Source organism: Arabidopsis lyrata, assembly GCF_000004255.2.
Source record: "Arabidopsis lyrata subsp. lyrata unplaced genomic scaffold ARALYscaffold_5, whole genome shotgun sequence".
In the NCBI taxonomy this organism is placed as follows: domain Eukaryota; kingdom Viridiplantae; phylum Streptophyta; class Magnoliopsida; order Brassicales; family Brassicaceae; genus Arabidopsis; species Arabidopsis lyrata.
Window position 1 is genome coordinate 3,890,818 of NW_003302551.1, and position 20,025 is coordinate 3,910,842.

The window sequence follows — 20,025 nt, forward strand, 5'->3', positions numbered from 1 at the left end:
CTTCTATCAAAGAACATGATTAAAGCCGCCGTCCAAATCTACAGATTCTCGCCAGAACAGGACCTCCGGTGAGCCTGGACGACGCAAGCCAAACGAGATGGTGATCCAAGATCCGTTGCCATCCTGCCACCGTAGAGCCGTATTGAGAAGAAGGAAGAGATCCGATCTTGTCTTTGTCGAGGAGATCTTTGCTCGGTCATGAGAAAGAGAAACAGTAGGGAGTAGAAAAAGAGACCGTCGACGGTGGCTTAGTTTCGCCGGATCCGAGTCTACCTACCCCCATCAACAAAGATCCCGTTAAACCTCCATAATCTTCGGTCCCTAGATCTAACTGCTTGCCTCTTTTGTTCCTCACCATAGATCTCTGTCTTCCACTCCGCATCGCTACATCGCCGATAGAGCTCTTACCGTCGTTGTCGGGCAGAAGCTTCTCTCCTCCACTGCTCCTTTGATTCTGGGTCCTCATTGTTGTCGGAATCGACGGAGAACCCGACCGCGGCCCAAGAGATTGTGATCAGAAAAGGTAGAAAATTTGAGAGAGAAAAATCGCTGCGAGTGAGATCCACGCACGCGATTTCCTCTCAAATTTGATTTAAATGATATCTTGATAACTAAAAAAATCAAGTGAAATGACTATTTACTTAAGTGATATGACAAAAAAAAAAAAAAAAAAATGTACTCAAGGATTCTCTCTAGTTTTTTTTTCTCTTTTTTTTGGTGTTAAGTTTGGAATGTGTGCTCGAGCTCGTAGACACAAGCACTGACCCATGATGCTTAAATGCTTGCTTCACACGAGCCACTAGCAACAAGCACATGATTCTCTATAACTATGTGAAATTACGCACCCCAGAAAAATGACGTTTTCGGTCTGAAATTTTCAACATATCCATCGAAAAATTGCAAAAAAAAAAAAAAAAAAAATATCAATTTCAACCTTAAAAGTTAATATAATTTATCGCTGATTTTTCTATTAGTTTAAATATTTATCTTTAAGTTAAGCTCTTCAATTTGTATTTTTTTTGTGTTAAGCAATTTCAATGAAACAAAACCGGTGCATAACGCGAGTATAGGCAGTATACTTGTACAATTTCAATAGATACTTGGCTATTCGAATATAGGCAGTACGGTGTGAGTATTTTACACATGCATATGGTACAATATATAGGCAGTACACCAAATTCTATCAAGTATGGTGATGTTCGTTTAACAGTCGTAAGTCTCCTGCGACTGCAACTAAAAATTGTTCGTTAGCGATTGAAATTTTGATCGCAGGAAAAAGTAACGATGCGATTTTTTATATGGCTATCAGTCACGCGATTGCTAAACGAACCATATCCCGCAATTTTAAAATCGCAGCCGCAGTCGTAATCGCCGGCGATTATGAAACGAACATGAACATTACTAAAATATTTATATGTGCATCCTCCAGTCCTTAGAGCATGATTATTGGTAGTATCTTAGAAATAAATCTTAGGAATATTTAAGTAATATATTTGTAAAAGTGATAGTTAAGATATAGTATTTTTGGGTTAAGATTTTTGTGTGATTAATGGTAGGTTCTTAACATGTGGTTCTTAGAAAAAAAAATATTAATACAAAAATAAAATTTATAATTATAGAAAATTTAATAATTGTTGCAAATTAAAAAAATTAAAACATACATGAGATAAAATTTATAACATAAATAACATAAAGCACAAATATTTTAAACTTAATTTCTAGAATATTTTGTCCATATATGCTCGACCAAATCCTTCTTCAATTGTAGATGCATACCTCGATCACGAATTCGAGTTCTAGTGGCCATCGTATCGAAGAAATTGGTGAACCAGAAATCGTCGATAGTCTCCATCTTCGGTTGAATGATGATGACGGCAGACGAATGACTAATTTCCGACTCATATCTCTTCTCAATTCATCGGATCGAGCCGGATTGAAGAGCTCTCGCAGTGCGTTTTTGGATGTTGAGAAAGAGAGAGAGAAACACGATGAACTGAGAAAAAAAGTAAAACGCGTTAAATTTTATTTTTGGTTTTGTCTTTTTTCTCGCCCACTTATATTAAGACACATGTACACATCTTAACACACAAAAAACATCTAAGCTAAGATTTACTTCTTAGCCTTTTAATCATTTTTGATTTAATTTTAAATGCTAAAATCTAAGATAATTAACTAAGATATGGGCTAAGATGCTCCGTTATTCATGCTCTTTATCTGTCTAAAGTTCTTAAATCACGTTCGTTTATTTTTATTTTTTAAGATACCGTGAAATAAATATAATGACACTATATTTGTTGGGCCTTAAGTAATTAGCTTTCGGCCCATAATCATTTTAATGATATCCCGACTTTGGCAATTCGGATCTGACCTGTAAAATCTTTCAACTTTGATCCCTTTACCTTTCTGAAATTCGCTACTCAGAATTTTCCCGCTCCATCGCATTTTCACGGCGAATGGATTCACCAATTCCGCCGTCAGAGAATCCTATAGACGGAGACGAAGATTGGGAACTTTACAACGACGACGGCTTCGTTTACAAACGAAAAAAACGAAGCCGTATCGCCGACGCTGAAGAAACATTAAAACCGCCGGATCCAGAGTTAGATCCCGTGGTAGAGGAGAGGAATCGAAGAATACGGAAGAAGAGAATACTGGTGAAGCTCAAAAGAAAGTATCAGAGTGAGATCGAGCAGTGGGAGATTTTATCGAACAGTTTGAATTCTATGCAAGTGAAAGCAGATCGATTTCAAACGACGCAGCGAGAAGAGATGTCAAATGCTAAAGAGACGATCTCGTTTCCTGAGAATGCTTCCTATACTAAAGAAGGAGCTCGAGAATTTGGCGGTGAAGATGCTTCTGCGCCGTCGTCTATGCTCGACCAACTTCTTTTTATGGTAATTAGGGTTTTTTTTTTTTTGTTTTTTCTACTCAATTCGATGAAATTTTGGAATTGGTTCGTTTTTTAAAATTTAATTTGAAATTTGCAGGCGGAATCACAAGAAGCGGTGATTAATGACGTCTCGAAGCTGTGTGAAGTTGCAGAGAACATATGTAGAATTGAAGAAGAAGAGAAGAAGCAGTCCTTCTTTGATCTTCCCATATGGAGCTCACCAACGGATCTAATGGCGTTGCTTTGTGGTGATTAACCGCTAAATTAATCATCTTTTGTGGTTTATCTTAGCTCTCTACTTAGGTTACTTTGTACAATGCGTGTGGTTTGTGCTGCAATTGTAGAGTGAGTTTCTGTGTTAGGCTCAAATTAGGAGGTGTTTAATCCGGGTTTAGGTTTGTTTTCGGCATTCTAGTCAGTTATATCCTTAATTTTCAAAAAAAGTCGGCTTCAGATTCGGGGTTTGGATATAGAGAAATGTGAATCCATTAAGATATGGTATGGCTTGTGGATTGGTTATCTGGGTTCAGGTCAGTATGTTTGTCTAAGCTCATCAATTATGTATATCTATTTTTGCCTTACCTCAAGATGTTTTTATCACTAAATCGAATCTCTATAAATCATGAATATTTTAAGGCAAACACAAGTAATTGAACTGAGTACTTGATTGATTGTTTCAACAAAATATGAAAAGCATAACAGGCTGCGGTAACTTAAAATGTAGATGAATCTGTAAACGTAAGACAATGGTAATAACATGTTTCGAGCAATCTAAGAAGTTGGTAGATAATTTAAAGAGTTATAACTAAAAGATTAAGCAACGAGAATTGGCAAACATCAAAATAAACCACCCAAGACTGTACAAGTTCCATTACCTGATGAAGAGAGCATTTTAGAGGACTTTAAATCTCTACAACTTGTTCAATGGTCAGTCTTCTTCAGATTCGGCTTGAGCTTCTGATTCCTCCCCAATATCCTCTAAAAGCTTATCAACATCAACTCCTAATTCTATCAGCTTCGCGCTTAGTTTCTCGACTTTGCTCTCCTCTTGTCCCAGACATACTAACAAGTCGTTTAATTCATCTTCGCTCTCTTTCTGAGCTTCTTTTCTCACTTCTTCCTTAATGGCTTCTATATCAGGAAACTCCATGGGACCTTCTCCTCCTTTCAAGGATTTCACTTCCTGCTCAAGATGGTAATTCGCCTGTTCTAGACTGTTGTATGCGTCCGATAGGCTTTTTAGATCCGACTCAAGTTTCGCAGCCATGTTCTTGTAAGTTGATGCCTCGGATTCGATCTTCGCTTTTTCAGCCTTAACCGTCTCTAAACGCTGAGATGTCTCCTGAAGTTCTCGCCTGATGCTTTCCATCTGAACCTTGTCCATTACTGTACTTGCTCTTTGCTCTGATCCTTGAGATTGCTCATTCCTGCCAGAGCTAGCTACATCTTCTGCCAAAGCAGCGTTACGAGCTAGGAGGTTCTGCAAAAAACAGGCCGCAACAACAAAAAGCTCTTTCAGGCACAACTGATGTTCAGATTTCTTTTTTTCTTTGTTAACCTTAACAAATATATATCAAATAAATAAAGAGACCTATTGTATGATTTGCTTTCCCCCTGTGAACATACGACCTACTCATCCTTATTCCAATCTTAGCAAAACCTGATGCTTCCTCCTAGGCCTACTTCCTACTAAACCCATCCTAGCAAAACGTAATGCTTCCTCCTAAACCCAATCTTAGCTAAACCTAATGCTTCCTCCTAAACCAATCTTAGCCAAACCTAATGCTTCCTTCTAACAAGATGCATCTTCGCAGATACTTAGTGCTTACTATATTCTGTTTCCGTTGTAACAAGATGCAATGCTTCCGAATCCTGATATTTTAGCAGAACTGCCTTAACCTCAAATCTATTTCCAAATTTCACAGTGAAGAGTCTCAAGTTTTTTCTTAATTGCAATCAAAGAGCTAAATGTCATACTTTCAGATACGCTTATTGTATTAGACTCAGTAGCATAGACGAGTTGAGAAGAGGCATGTACCTGAATTTCCGAGCACTGTTTCTCTATAAAGGCTTTCAAGCGGTTGATGTAGTCTTTCTCAATTTCTCCGCTCTTCTGCTCCAAATCTGCTGGTACTACAGCCACCTCACTTTTTGGCCGACTATACACCTCCACTATTCTCTCTCTGATGTTGCCTTCCAGGCTCTTCACTAAGCCTATGAAACTAGCATCAAACAAAGACAAGAGCATTGGATGATCCTCATTCCCTCTAACCATCTCATCTGCCCCATCCACCTCATTAATCTCGGCTTCACTAGGCGTGGCTGTTCTTGTCAACGGTTTATAACCCTGTTGAGGTTTCTTGGAGGTAGAGAAGATGAAGCTGTTCTGCATCTCTTCAAACTTCGAGAAGTATGATGTAAGCCCCATCTTCTGGCCCACAGCATCAACTACAGCAAAAGCATCTTTACCATTCTCAATTGATTTATTGTAAATGACGCATTCTCCCAATAGAATAGACGCCAATCCCCTTATGCAAACTGTTGCAGCTGGGTCTGTTACCAGCTCGAGCAAAAACTTTAGGTGGTGGCGAGAATCTAAAAAGCACTGAACTGCAGCCGGACAATCAACAGTCCATGTCACAAGCAGTTTTAGAATGATCTGTTGAATATATGATTTCCCCAGTGTGCTTGATTTATCTTTGCCTTTCATGGAAGAAGCAACAGCCAGGTATCTGACAATCCTCTGCAAGAGAGGCTCTGGAGTTCCCATGGAAGGCATAGGTGATTCAAGTACGATTTTCAAAGCCTATTGAGTTTTGCAGAAAGTCAGCCAATGCAGGGACAACAAAAATATTGCATACAGAACATAAGGTTAAAGTGATGACTTAGTTACCTTTTCCTTGCACTGAAGGTTGTCCTTCACAACATGAAAAAGAATGCTTGCAGCTCTGCAACATGTCTGTTTAAAGAAGAAAAAATAAATTTAAGATCCGCAATGCTTTTAAATAAATATCCAACAGAGAGAAACAATTTTACCTCAAGATCACCATCAGCTTCACCAGAACAAAGGCCTCGTAACAACATACTGACACATATAGATAAAAGTTGGATAAGTTTTGATACAAGAGAAGTAGCTCAAAGTTGAAGGACCATGCAAACACGCAATGAGAATGAAGAGTGAGATCCTTTCAAAACAACACTGCAAAAGCTGCGGAAGAAAGGAAAAGAAGATGGCACCTTCCAAATGACATGTGAACATCATCTTCTAGAGGATCTCGGGCTGTGGGATGTGGTTGAGGTATTAAAGTCGAAGCTAGCATTGTTTGACCCTCGGGATTTTTCTGAAAACGTTTAGTGAATGAGATTCTAGATAAAGACGCAATCACATGCTATATTAGAATATGCAATATCACATTAGACTATGAACTAAAAATATATAAGACAAAAAGTAAACCTCACAGAACGTCTTGAAAACGTAATCAGCTGCAACAAACTCTTGAATATTGGACGTCTGTAAAATGATCCTGAGGATAGAATTGAGTGCAGGTTCTACTTGCCGATCTTCACCAAGAACTTTGCTAGCAAGGATATCACGGTTCTTGGGATGTCCATCAATTAGATCTCCAATGCATTTAAATGTCTAGCAGCAAAGAATCACAAAGCAAAAGACCCATTATAAAAGAAACATCAATAAAAATACTTGGACTTCAGACGCTTTAAAAAAAGTGCAACAATCTAAAAAACTGCTACTATATCACTGAAAGCATATCAGTTCCAAAGTCAACCTAGAAACAAGGTTCAACAGTTGAATTCTAGAATCTAAATGAAAAAATTCCAACTTATTGTCAGTTGCGCAAATCAGGAAAGTAATTTTGATATACAATGAAACATGAATGATAACAAAAAGTCAAAAAGGGAAAGGGACTAAAGGACAAAAATTTGACGAAAGAAGATTTGCTTACCATACAGCGAACAGCAACAGGCGCCCATTGGCTTTCAACACCCAACATCAGTAGGTGGTCTAGCAGTTTTTTCTGTTGTTGGATCAAATACGATAGAATAAGAAACATATTTGTTTTGGTCTACAAAAAGAAATTACAACATTTGTGTATCATAACAAACCTGAACTAAAACTGTTCTATTTGCCAGCTTGTTTGAATCTTTTCCAGGCTCCGTGTCTGCACCTCCCATGATCAGCATATTAATTGTCTCCAGTGCACTAAGTAGATTAACAGTCTACTGGGATTTTGTTCATTCAGAAGGACAAAGATTAACAAAATTGCATGAGCTGGTAATATAAATCCAAAATACGAGAAGCACTCAATGATCTAACCTTTTGCTTGGTGTACTTATATGTAATCCCTCGCAGTTTTAGAATTGAAATGATCGGTTCAAAACCCATGGTCTCCCTTAGTAGTATCTGTACAATTTCAAATATCAGCCTTTGTTTAGATCTAGTAAATTAATCAGAAAAATCAAGACCAGAAACAAAGCTTCAAAACCTGGTTTGATGAACTGCTGCGAAGAAGATTGTTCAACAACTCCAGACAGTCCTGTCAATAAAGAATAAAATTAGTGCAAGTGCATGGGCAAGGAACTCGAAGTTAAGCATAAGCAAGCAATCCCAAAGCATGCTGACAATGCTCGTAAAAAAATTCAAGAAGACAACATATGGAAATGTAAAAGCCAATAATGTTTAGGCCTAAATTAGGAGAAGTGGCTTCTTCATTTATCCTTTTTAAATGCCAAATTTTTAACAGATTACAAGTGCTACAAATATTTTTAAAGAGCTACTGCTCACCTGCACAACCACATCGCCATCTGACCCCCCTTCCTCCTTAATGATGCTAAAAATCTTTTCAAATGCACCTTCAAAGACAACAATTTTTTGGATCTCCTACAAGTGCAAGATCGATCAATCAATGGCTGCCCTCAGCTCAAGGCAGAAGAAAAGGAACAGTTACAAATATAACCAGGAGGTCTCACCTCTGCTTCACGAGTCAAGTGCGTAAGAAGCAACAAAGCCTCGTTCCGGATTACCTGCAAGGCATACACCAAATAATAAAGTTTACAAACACAATATCCATCCCTTCCAGAGTTCACTGTCTCATAACCTCCTATTTGAGGTTGACAGGAGGTTAAAGAGATCAGACTGTTAAGCAAACCAATAGCAAGATCATACATATCCAATATATATAGTTAATTGTTTACCTCTCTATCCATTAGCATGTCCATGAGTCGAGTTATGCCGCGAGGAGTGGTCAAAATAGCTTCCTGCAACCTGAAGAGACAGTCAGCAAAAGTCTCTATAGCATATAGATAGAAAAATGACACAGAGATTATCCTAAGATATATACCTGTTTTGAGAATTCATAAGCAGAGCTGTCAAAATCTGAAGAGTGTAATATCGAACATAAAAGTCTTCTTCCTCCTGTCATACCACCAGGAAAACAACCATATGAAGCACACATAAAAAACGAACACAAATAACTTTTCTATTTCAAAAATATAGAGTAAACTCTAACCAGCAAACTCAAAAGAAGAGTGATATTTTCAGCTTCACGGGAGAGCAAGTCGGAGTTCATAAGAGCTGCATGGACTTCAGTCTTCTGTACCCTTGCATGATCGATTGGCGTTAGAGCGCCAAGAAGAGTTTCTAAAGCACCTCGAACCTGGACAGTCAACAAAACTATAAGTTGAGGAATAGCACAACACAGTAACATCAACAAGAAATGCAACATACTCTGGATAATACCAAGGTAAAACAACAAGATATTTATAAGTGCAAATTTTGATAGTTAAGAATCAACTCTAGACCAGAATCCATACTGAAAGAAATTTACAGCATTTTCCTGTTTCCACCTCCCCTTTCCAATTGATTTGTCCCCTGGACTTGTGGACCTTTTCTGATTCGGAATTACACGTAGCTACACTATTTGCAATGACTACGAAAAATAGAATTACAAATGCTACTCTCCCAATACTACTTTGTTTGAAGAAAGAAAAAAAAAAATCCATTTTTAAAAAACTTTGCTTCAACGAAAGTTACCACATTTTCCATGAAGTGAAGGTAAGAGATTGGGTTATGACGTAAGGACAAACAGAAAATTGCACAAACTAAGTAAGAAGAAAATAAATACGAAAAGAAAAGAAGGGTACAGTACCATTTCAACATCATCCCGCTGGTCCTTTAGGATGCCCATTATCACAGGAAATCCTGAAATTGACAGAAATGTAAGTTGTAACTTGGGATTTTATCTCACAATCAATCAGACACATAACATAAAACAGAAAGAAACTTACCGGCTGCTCCAAAAGCTAATTGAGCAGCATTACTTTCTGCTACAACAGACTGAAGTTCTACTATAGCAGTTCTCCTATCGTCAGGCAAGGTACCATTACTTATACGGTCCAGCAGGCGTTGAATGTAACTATGAAAATACACCAAATAAAAATTAAAACCTCATTAATTAATTTCTTGAATACTTACAGGCCATGATAGCCTATATCTCCCGACTTATAGCAAATAAAAGAGAATAAACCGTACCTGTCTTCATTCGAAGACTGATTGTCGCCAAAAACCATTCCAACAACACCCTGTAAAAGTTCGTAAAACAGGTTAACAACAAGCATAAACAGCGGAAAATTGGGTAATGCTGCTGTTAAAATAGCATAACAACATGTCATGAATTACAAATATAGTGTAAAGCTCTCTGCCACCTTCATGATAAGTACACTATCAGTCACTCTCTCTACACCCTTGAGAATCTACTAAAAATCAAATCGAAATCGACACCAAGCAAATGCAGAACAGGCTCCTCTCAAAATTACAGCAATTAGAAACCTAACAGCTAAATTAAGCTCACAATCAAAGAAAATATTCACCTTATAACGGGATGCCAAATCCATATCTCTTTAGCCACGAAAAATCACCTGAAACAACATAAATCGAGAAATTCACATTTCACACCAAAATTGAAGCAGAAGCAATGCAAATCAACATAAAAACGAAGAATCAGACTACAAAACCCTAGAACTTCAAAATTTATCACACACAGAGGGAAAACAGAAATTGAAAATGGAGAGAATCGAACAGCTTACACAGACTTATGTAATACGAACAAGATCAAAACAAGGAAGATGAAATCTCCAGCCAATGGAACCGTTATAGATCGCAGCGATCTCTTCTTCACAAGAGTCTCTCTTTTTTTTTTGTTCACCTGACCGATCTGTTCAAGCAAAGTCAGAAGAGCTGATAAACCGTTCGATCGTCACGATGAAATTGTTTTTTTGTTTAAAGGGTGAGAGAAGAAGATCGATGATGTACTGTACTCATGCCCGCACTAGATAACTAGCTCTTGTGAGATTAATATTTATTAATGTCTATTGAGATTATATGATGCTCTAATATAGGCCCATTTGAGTCTAGTGGGCTTTAAGCCTAACCAGTAACCAGTCCAGTTCAACTGTGGAAGTTTTTTTAGTGGATGATTGTGTTATGCTTATAGTTGATGTTCAAAAAAATGGTTGGGGTAATAGGCGTGGGCATAAAACCCGAAATCCGAAAACCGATCCGAAAAATCCAGAACCGAATCCGAACCGAATAGTCACAAAATCCGAACGGATAATGAATTCTCCTATCCGAATTACCCGAACCGAACCCGATCCGAACCGAAAACCGAAAGGATATCCGAAAACCGGAAATAAAAATTCTATATCCAAAAATATTAGTTATATTTAGTTGTAATTTTATAGCAAATTACAAAAATATCCTAAATATCCTAGATTTCGGAAAAAAAATTAGTTATATTTGTTAAAATTATACATATTTTTACAAAATTTAACCAAATTTTAGTAAGATTAAAACCAATTTTTATTAACATTGAACTATTTTTAAGTTTTCTTTTTCCCAAAAACCGATCCGAACCCGACACCTATCCGAACCGAAACCGAACCGATGACTCATAAAATCCGAACGGATAATAAATTCTCCTACCCAAATTATCCGAATCCGAATATATCCGAACCGAAACCGAACCAAAAAATCATAAAATCCGAACGGATAATAAACTCTCATACCCGAATTATCCGAATCCGAATATATCCGATCCGAATCCGATTTGAAATCCGAATGCCCAGGCCTAGGGGTAACTATGCGTTCGATAGGGATCTATCGTCTAAACTCTAAAGCGAATTTTTTTTTTCCGTCAAACTCTAAAGCGATTAATAAGGGTCTAGACGTTAAAAAATTATTGATTTAATTTGTATATGTTTAGATTTTATATATTACTAGTTATATAGCATCGATTTTGAAAAGAAAACTAACAATGTATTCACTTATTTCAAATTTAAACTTAAATTTAAATTTAACATAGAAAAACAAATCAAATACCATAAAGTTCAACCCAAAAACAAAAAATCAATTAAAAAAATTTTAAAAGTTAAAAATCAAGATAATCAGTTGAATCTTTTTTCTTGGACAAATCAGTTGAATCTTTTTGTATCGACCTTTTTAGTTAAATGAAGTCGTATTGTGACTAAGCATTAAAAATAAAAAATTTAATCAAATATGAAATCAAAAGTTAACCGATTTGATAAAACTTCTTTTGGTTAAGACCGCCTAAACGGCACCTAGAACGATTTTTGAACATTACTTATAGTGTTTTCAACTCAAATATTGGCAATTATCAATATCTAACTAATAAAATAAAATAAAATACACGTATAGAGTTGACAAAATATAAAAATAAAGGTCACTCAAGTAGCACATAGTCAACAAAATTCAATGGTCAAGAAACAAGATTTGAATTGAACCAATCGATAAAAGGTAGAGTTTGAATAATTATACACTCGCTTACTTGTATAAGAATAGGAAAGATAAACTAATATAACAATGATAATGATCTAATAAGACGTTGTTAATTAATCCGTGTGTAAATGGTTAGGCAGTTGAAGATCCGAGTTTTATAGCGTAAAGTCGTACAGATTTTAGATTCGACCACTTCAGACAAAGATGATATATTTGTAACCACTTCATGAATTCATTTTAGGCCGAATGTTTTATCTGGGATAGGTTTGCGGAAAACTCATGCCTAAAAAAAAAGAAGAAGAAGAAGAAGAAGACATCGTTAGTGACAGAGACTTGTGTTTACCTATGGCACGTAAAGTCGTCTATGTTTACGTATTTGTATCCAATGCGTCACTTTACATGTTATGAGTTGATTGGATGAAGATGTTGTGGTCGAACATAAAAAACTGGTTAATGTAAAAAAGTAATATCCATAAGGATTCATTGGTGACAAGGTTTAGTCATTTTTAAATGTATAATAACGATCGATGCATTTTATAGCTAGCGATCAATGGACTTAATTGTTCAAAAACAAATACTACTATATGTTAGTCTCTAACACATAGAATCATTATAAACTGTTCTTTTTTTTTTACATCAAAAACTGTTCAATTGGCATACATACGGATATTAAAGGATCCATGTAAAGCCCAATATAGTGTCTCATGAATAGTCAAAAGCCCATGTAATGGTCCATGTAACTAGGGTTCTTAGCAAGATAGTGACTCATATATATAGTCATGTAATGAGAACTTTGATTGTAACCTAGAGAGTTGCCACATTAAGCTTATATTTACTAGTTTATATAACTTCCAATATTTAACGTAATTTGAAATTTATAAACCATAGAGAGTTTTGGATGTAACTTGCTTTAAGTTTAATCAAACCCTTTAACAAAAAAAACTTGCTTTAAATTTTCTGGCTTGTTATTACAAGACCATTGCAATTTTTTATTTTTCACACATGACATTAATATGAAAGTTAAAAGTTTGAAATATTTCTAGGCCAAGCCTAAACGAAAACAATCACAACTAATAATATAGTGACGGGAATAAACGAATATGCTTTGAAAATGAAGTGTCCAAATAAATCCAATTTGAGTGGTAATACATCGCTCGGGATGAGGCATGTTCGTTGCACGTCTTGAAGACTCTTTATTATTTTTATTAAGAAGATACACTTTGAAAGTAATATAATAAATAAAGTTACATCATCCACACATGTTATGTGTATACACGTAATTGGATTATTCGATTGATTCTATGCTTTTACTTTTCCATCAGTTAGGCCATAAGCGACGACGACAAGATTGCACATGTCTATTGCACATATTCAACATTAGTTAAGAACTTGTACCACACAAATATGTGTGATGTTCAGTTTGGTGGATTTTCATGTTCGAGTCTTTGTCTATATAATGACAAGCCCGAATGGCCGGCCTTCTCAATGTATTTGGAAGACTTGAAGAGTGACAAGGAAGAATTCTCAAATTTTTCTTTATCTTTAATTCCGCGTAGCGCAAATGTAAAAGCGGATAATTTGGCACGAAAAATTCGTACTGAACCGCATCATATCACTTATGTAAACAACATTCCCCAGGAATGGCTCTTTTGAGCATCTATTTTATTTAAGCTGTTGACAAAAAAAAATAATAATAATAATGACAAGCCCGGTTTTGTATGAACGACCCGTCCATATTATGTGCCCTTGTTTCACTTCTCCTACATTGTGAAAAACTGAAAATATAGATTGCTCGAAAAGAAGATGTAAGCTCTGTCTGATCTAAAGTTTTAGGGACTGATGTAGGATCGCAAACGCTTGTGGTTTCTCCGGACCTAATTTAAACCCGTCTCTTCGCTTTGATGATTTCTTCTTCATAAAGTTGATGCTCTATCTTAGCTTGTCAATTTTGTTGGTCTAGCACTTTGTGATTTTCTGTTTTTGTTGTTGTAAATTTCATGTTTTACAATATAATCTAATTAACATATCGCTTAGTAACTCGCAGTGTTCAAGAAAGCGCTAGGCGCTAAGCGGGCGGTGATCCAACGCCTAACGCCTAGAACGCCTAATCGGTGCCTAGGCGGTTTAAGCGTTTACATCATAACACATTATAAATATAATATTATACATAAAAATTATGTAAAACTATCTGTTAAAAATATAAAAATCTTAAATCGAAACAAAAATTAGAATTTTTTTTTATTTAAGTCATATCAAACACAATATATAGAACTAAAATTTATATTTTAAAGCGGTCGAAGCGGTTTTTTAGACGTCACCTAAACGGTAAGTGCCTAGCGTCTGTCTAAACGACTGCGTAGACCTCTTTTTAAAACACTGTTAACTAATTCGATAACCATGTTTTATTAAACCGTGATTATCGGTTGGACCCGAATTTGACATGAGTTAATCTGACCCAACGTCTCACAAAACACAACGACTGAATCACACACATTGCCATTTAAGTAAAAATCACTTTGTGGGGTTGTCAAAAACAGTGTCGTTTTCGGGTTAAAATCGACAAAACGGCTCGTCGTCACTCGCGATGCGTTGGCACTTACCGTTAATTAAAATTCACATAGCATCAGCCACAAAACGTCGACTCACCACGTTTGCAAACCCCACGCGTCAACTAAAACTTCAACCGTAGGATTTCATTACTTAAATCCAACGGTTTTAACGCGTTTCTAAAATCTGAAACGCTGAAACAGAAAGTTTCTTCGTAAAGTCGAAAACCTTTAAAAAAACTCCGATTCTATTTTTCATTTCTAATAATAATAATTTAATATTCTTTTTAGGTTTTTCTTGTGGAGAACATTAAAAACGAAATCTAGTGTTTATTTATCGCCTTTTGTCTTTTCGGATTACGAGATTCCCATTACTTTTAATTCCATTCATTTTTTTTTTCTTTCTTCCACACAGATTTTGAGAAAAAAAATTCGTGAGGAGTTAGAAATTTCCTATATCTCCGTTTCTGGGTTTTTTTTTTCTTTCTTTCAATTTACAATTTTTTTTCTGGGTATTAAATTTTGGGATTAAACGTTTGCATTAGACGAATCCTGAATTGTTCTCGAGGTCAAAATCATGTCCGATGGATACAACAATTCGAAGAAGACAGATGATATTTGCGAAGATGTTTGTGGACAGGTTTGATTATTTTTACACAACTGAAAATTATAGTATTATTTTTCTTATTGAAATTTCTCTTTTTGAAATCGTTTTTCTGCAAAATTCGTTATGCCCTCTGAAAAAAATTGTAAATTTTTGAAGAAATTTAATCGCTAGAGCTTTTTTGGGGTTTATAATTCACCGAAAAAGATTCAAAATTTCATAAACATTATTGACGATAAATTATGAAAGCTCTTTTCTTTTGTCTAAAAGAAATGATTTTTAATTGGTCAGATTGTTTTCTGTTGCTTGAAAAAATCTTTGAATTTTTCCTACACTAATATATAAAGTAACAATTTTTAAAATTGATTTTATCTTTCTTGATGTTATTGTTAAATTGTTTCATCTCTTATGAATTGTTTTTTAATTTTGCAGGGATCAAAAGCAGCAAAAACAATCTCAAGGCTTAAATGTGTTCTTAAAGGTTTTGACTTAAGAACATACTTGTTTCTCTTTGTGTTGATGCCATTTGGTATCTTAGCAATTTATTTACATGGTCAAAAGTTCACTTATTTCTTTAGACCACTTTGGGAATCACCTCCAAAGCCGTTTCAGACCATTCCTCATTACTATAATGAGAATGTAACAATGGAAGCTCTTTGTAGTCTTCATGGTTGGGGAACTAGAGAATCGCCGAGACGGGTTTTCGACGCGGTTTTGTTTAGTAATGAGAAGGATCTTTTAACTGTTAGGTGGAAGGAGCTTTATCCTTATGTGACACAGTTTGTGATTCTTGAATCGAATTCGACGTTTACGGGTTTGCCTAAACCTTTGGTTTTTAATAGTAATAAGGATCAGTTTAAGTTTGTGGAGCCGCGGCTTACTTATGGGACGATTGGTGGACGGTTTAGGAAAGGTGAGAATCCGTTTGTTGAAGAAGCGTATCAGCGTGTTGCGTTGGATCAGTTGCTTAGGATTGCTGGCATTGAAGAGGATGATTTGTTGATAATGTCGGATGTTGATGAGATTCCGAGTGCTCATACGATCAATCTTTTGAGATGGTGTGATGATATTCCTCCGGTTCTTCACCTTCAGCTTAAGAATTACTTGTATTCTTTCGAATACTATGTCGATAGCAAAAGCTGGAGAGCATCTATACACCGTTACAGTCCAGGGAAAACGCGGTATGCTCATTTCCGTCAGAGCAATGTTATGTTAGCAGATTCAGGATGGCACTGCAGCTTCTGTTTCCGTAATATAAGCGAGTTTATATTCAAGATGAAAGCTTACAGTCACTCGGACCGTGTCAGATTCTCTCATTACCTGAATCCGAGGAGGATTCAAGATGTTATTTGCAAAGGAACTGATTTGTTTGATATGTTACCTGAAGAGTACACATTCAAGGAGATTATCGGCAAAATGGGACCTGTACCTCGGTCTTATTCAGCGGTTCATCTTCCATCATACCTACTGGATAACGCCGAGCAGTACAAATACTTGTTGCCCGGTAATTGCATAAGAGAAAAACAGACAGGGTTTATATGATGATCGCATTGAAAGTGTTATTGTATAGTTCTAAGCTTCAGGGCCTTTGCATCATCCTTGAGATAAAAAGAGCAAAATTTTGTGCGAAAGAGAAGAAATTGAAGAACGTAACGCCATGATTTGTATTTGATACTTCGCCAGAAAGCGTATATAACCCGTCAACCCGAGTGTTGGATATTTCAGCGATTTCTTTTGATACAGGAGGGTTTGTGAGAACAAAAAGAGCTTACTTTGTGTTAACAGCACGACACTTCCCAGGTTTTTTTAGCAATGGGAAAAAATGTTGTTGCCTAAGGCTGATTTGGTAATGTAGTATAGATGTTTCAGGATTCATTTGTTTATATAACAATTTTCTTCGCTGTTCGTTGTTCTGATTTTAGTTCTGGTTATATCAGTTACTTGATTATTCTTGTTCAGTTTCCATTTATCTATTAAGTCTTCTTTACTCTGATCATTTTTGACACAGTTTCTTGCTTCCATGTTTTCTCTGCAAAAAGTTTTCTTCTTTTCAAGTTTAAGCTGTGTTGTTATTGTAGTTTCAGATTCTGGATTGTTCTAAGTTTATCTCTTTCTTTAAGGGTATTTTTGGGGTCAAGCAATACTGAGAAGATGCTGATGAATTACTTTTTTGAATGCCAACTTAGCAATGATCAAGAAGCAAAAAGTGGCAAAAAGAATCCTTTGCTTTCAAGTTAAATTGTTAAATGTGTTATCTTCAAAAGGAACCTTGCTCTAATCTGCCATGTGTCTGTGTTATTCATGAAACTGCTTTGAACAGATTCTCTTTTAACTTCAAAGAGGAGGTTACCTTATTGAATACGTATAATCTCATAAAGCCAATCTCAAAAGTGGACTTTTACAATTTCGTAAAGCATTTTAAGGCAATTTAAACTTTTACTGTTTCTTTTCATACAAATCATCTTAATTTGCCACTAATACCATAATCTGAATTACAAATGCAAAGAACAGAATTTGCCTAATCATGTTCTTTATCTTTCACTGAACCTAACAATAGATAGATCAGCCTTCAATATTCAGACCAGAGTTTAACATCTTTCAGTTCTCATTTAATAGTTAAGCGCCAATGAAGACAAATAACAATATCAGAAGCTCTGCGATCTCGTAGTCTTCATATCTAATCACTATCCCAATCCTCGTCCGTCTGCTTTCCACTCTTAGTCTTTGAATTATTGATACCATCTCTTGAACTATTGTTCCTGAATCTCGGTTGTTTAGATGATGATGCTGATATCGTTCTGTTTTCATCCTCGTCATCATCACTGCTCGAAATGTAATTAGCCGGTGGTGCATCTTCTTCATCTTCTGAATCCCACATTGTGTTATCAAGATCACTCAATACATCGTCATCACTTCTCACTTGAGGTCGAAGTCGAGGATCGGGGCTTCTTCTCTTAAAATCCTCCCTCGGCCTTCTTGTGTTTGTGTTTGATGATCTTGCTCTATCAAATCTCTTTGGAATTTCATCATCCTCAGAATCCAATTCACCGTCATCATCTTCATCACTATCCTTGGGTCTCGTCTGGCTACGTGGATCCCTTTCATTTCTTCTAAAGCCATGACTTGCATCTCCATAACTACGCAATTCAGGTGTTCTGCTTCTTCCTGCAAACTCTTCTCGGTTCCAATACCTTATCCGACCAGCTTCTTCTTGCTCTGCAGCTTCCTCTTCCTCCCATTCCTTGTCTGCTGCTTCTTCTATCTCAGCTATGAATCTATCTAGCTCCTCCTGGTCACTATCTTCATCGCCTGGTTCTGATTCTTCTCTATTGTCAACACTAGCGCCTCGTTCTGATTGTTTATCTCCATGGAAGACATACGGGGTTCCTTCCTTTTTGTCGATTGCATTGAAAAATGTTGAGGCCACTCTCTGGATGCTAGCCATGGCAACCGGATCTTCAGGGTTAACACCCATTCTCCGTAGCTGCTGTTCTGTTTTCTTTATGTTCAGCTTCTGAGATTCAAGCGCTTGTTCGAATCTCGCTTTGAATAAAGCCTGCAAAACATAAATACTTGTTCATACCATACCACTACAAAACAATTATTAGAGCAAGTCACACTTCAATGATTCACAAATCCTAAACCTAAAGATTGTCTGACTCAAAGATTTGGGCTTGGAGGATGTCGTTAAGAAACCTAAAGATTCCTAACGCGGATAGTCTAAATCAACCAAAGTCCAATTATTAAGACTAATATCAACTAAAGTATCATTCTTTAACCACATGATTCTCAATTTTAACAAAGAATCAAGAAATTGAAACTTTAAATTCAAAGATTTATACTGCTTTACCTTCCGTTTGGTAAGGGTGTTGACAGGGATTAGGTTCTTGGGCTGCCGGTAGTTTCTACCACGGAACATAATAATAGTTTTTACATTATGTATGTTAATGACTACCCCGCCGCTCAGTCTCGCTATCATGCTCGCCATCTCTTTAATCTTTTCCTTAGGGAAGTTATCGCAACAAACTTGCACAGTCTCATGAAACTTCCAGTGCATATGCATATTTTGTACCACTCCTCCAAAGACTCCACGAACACCAACAGGAACATAGTTTTTGTTCTTGAAACCGATTTTCTTGAACGCTTGAACCTGCTCGGATGTGAAAAGCTCGGGATCATGCACCGGAGATGGTAGCTCAGGAAGATCATACTTCTTAAGCTTTTGCAACAAAAGCGCAACTTTCTTCTTCGCCTGCATCAAAAGAATAGCAAAGAAAGGCACCATCAAATTCAACTCTCTGATACACTTCACCGCAAAACAACCATAAATAATCCAAATTATTTATACAAACTACACAGTCTCAAGTTTTCACAATAAACAATTACACATAAAGTCTCAAACTTTAACAAAATATGAACACAGAAGACAACTTCATGGATTAGTATCAATCAACATACCCTTTTGAGATTGTAAATGAGTCTTTCTTCATCAGTCATGAGTTTCTTCTTCAACTTCTTAGCTCTTCTAATCTCTCTTAACGTCTTACCAGACTCTTTCCTCATTCTACTCTCAACTTTGCTCCTCATACTCCTTCCTCTCGATGTTGACATAGCTCGATACCATCCCTTAAACACTTGATTCATCAACGGCTGAAACAAATTCGAATTACCTTCACTTGAGCTACTAATACTCGTAACAGAACTCGATGACAAAACCACTTTCCTTCAAGATCAAAAACCGAAAAATCAGATTATAAAGTTATAAACTTTGAGGGATTTAAACGAATCTAGGAGATGGGTATATTGTGAATCTCCATAATCAGTGAGAAAATAGGATCTGAAGTTAACCTGCAAGAAACGGATTGAAGAAGAGAAGATAAGGACCATTGACAAGTTCTTGAGCAGTGTCTCGAAAGACTCCTCGATGCAAACATCTGGCTTCTGCAACGAAGCTAGTAGCAGAAGAAGAAATGGCAAAAATTTCGAACAAGAGAGAGAATTTGTTAAAGGTCGTGAAGAAGGGAAGGGTTCGAGGGTTTTAGAAGACGATCCAAAATATTATATTTATATATTTGTTTTATCATGAATTAACAACAAAGTCGTTGTAGTATAGTGGTAAGTATTCCCGCCTGTCACGCGGGTGACCCGGGTTCGATCCCCGGCAACGGCGTATTTT

General features: G+C 36.4%; 4 protein-coding genes and 1 non-coding gene across 6 annotated transcripts; 3 read left to right on the forward strand and 2 right to left on the reverse strand.

Moving 5' to 3' along the window:
• Window positions 1-2,339: 2,339 nt before the first annotated feature.
• LOC9313125 lies at window positions 2,340-3,477 on the forward strand. The gene is made up of 2 exons (XM_002875345.2): window positions 2,340-2,894; window positions 2,988-3,477. The coding sequence occupies exons 1-2, from the start codon at window positions 2,454-2,456 to the stop codon at window positions 3,144-3,146; spliced, it is 600 nt and encodes a 199-aa protein (XP_002875391.1). The 5' UTR covers window positions 2,340-2,453; the 3' UTR covers window positions 3,147-3,477.
• Window positions 3,478-3,581: 104 nt separating this feature from the next.
• Window positions 3,582-10,198, reverse strand: LOC9311460 (golgin candidate 6). Its single transcript, XM_021025046.1, has 20 exons — window positions 9,992-10,198; window positions 9,776-9,823; window positions 9,438-9,487; window positions 9,194-9,321; window positions 9,055-9,107; window positions 8,416-8,562; window positions 8,248-8,321; window positions 8,102-8,171; window positions 7,877-7,930; window positions 7,692-7,787; window positions 7,393-7,443; window positions 7,224-7,310; window positions 7,013-7,126; window positions 6,853-6,924; window positions 6,345-6,530; window positions 6,128-6,231; window positions 5,927-5,975; window positions 5,784-5,849; window positions 4,929-5,696; window positions 3,582-4,370 (listed from the first exon to the last, which is right to left on the reverse strand). The coding sequence occupies exons 2-20, from the start codon at window positions 9,797-9,799 to the stop codon at window positions 3,819-3,821; spliced, it is 2,745 nt and encodes a 914-aa protein (XP_020880705.1). The 5' UTR covers window positions 9,800-9,823; window positions 9,992-10,198; the 3' UTR covers window positions 3,582-3,818.
• Window positions 10,199-14,466: 4,268 nt separating this feature from the next.
• On the forward strand, window positions 14,467-16,839 carry LOC9313126 (beta-1,4-mannosyl-glycoprotein 4-beta-N-acetylglucosaminyltransferase). Its single transcript, XM_021025474.1, has 2 exons — window positions 14,467-14,885; window positions 15,282-16,839. The coding sequence occupies exons 1-2, from the start codon at window positions 14,823-14,825 to the stop codon at window positions 16,389-16,391; spliced, it is 1,173 nt and encodes a 390-aa protein (XP_020881133.1). The 5' UTR covers window positions 14,467-14,822; the 3' UTR covers window positions 16,392-16,839.
• Window positions 16,840-17,253: 414 nt separating this feature from the next.
• LOC9311461 (uncharacterized CRM domain-containing protein At3g25440, chloroplastic) lies at window positions 17,254-19,855 on the reverse strand. Of its 2 annotated transcripts, none has more exons than XM_021025471.1 (4): window positions 19,698-19,855; window positions 19,308-19,572; window positions 18,700-19,101; window positions 17,254-18,405 (listed from the first exon to the last, which is right to left on the reverse strand). In XM_021025471.1, exons 1-4 carry the CDS (start codon window positions 19,781-19,783, stop codon window positions 17,527-17,529), a joined length of 1,632 nt encoding a protein of 543 aa, XP_020881130.1. In that variant the 5' UTR covers window positions 19,784-19,855; the 3' UTR covers window positions 17,254-17,526. The 2 variants fall into 2 exon arrangements, with proteins under 2 accessions (XP_020881130.1, XP_020881131.1); XM_021025472.1 differs by having other exon boundaries at window positions 19,308-19,499; window positions 19,698-19,831.
• A 92-nt stretch (window positions 19,856-19,947) lies between these two features.
• On the forward strand, window positions 19,948-20,019 carry TRNAD-GUC. Its single transcript has one exon. It is a non-coding gene; the product is annotated as a tRNA-Asp (tRNA).
• The last annotated feature ends 6 nt before the right edge of the window (window positions 20,020-20,025 follow it).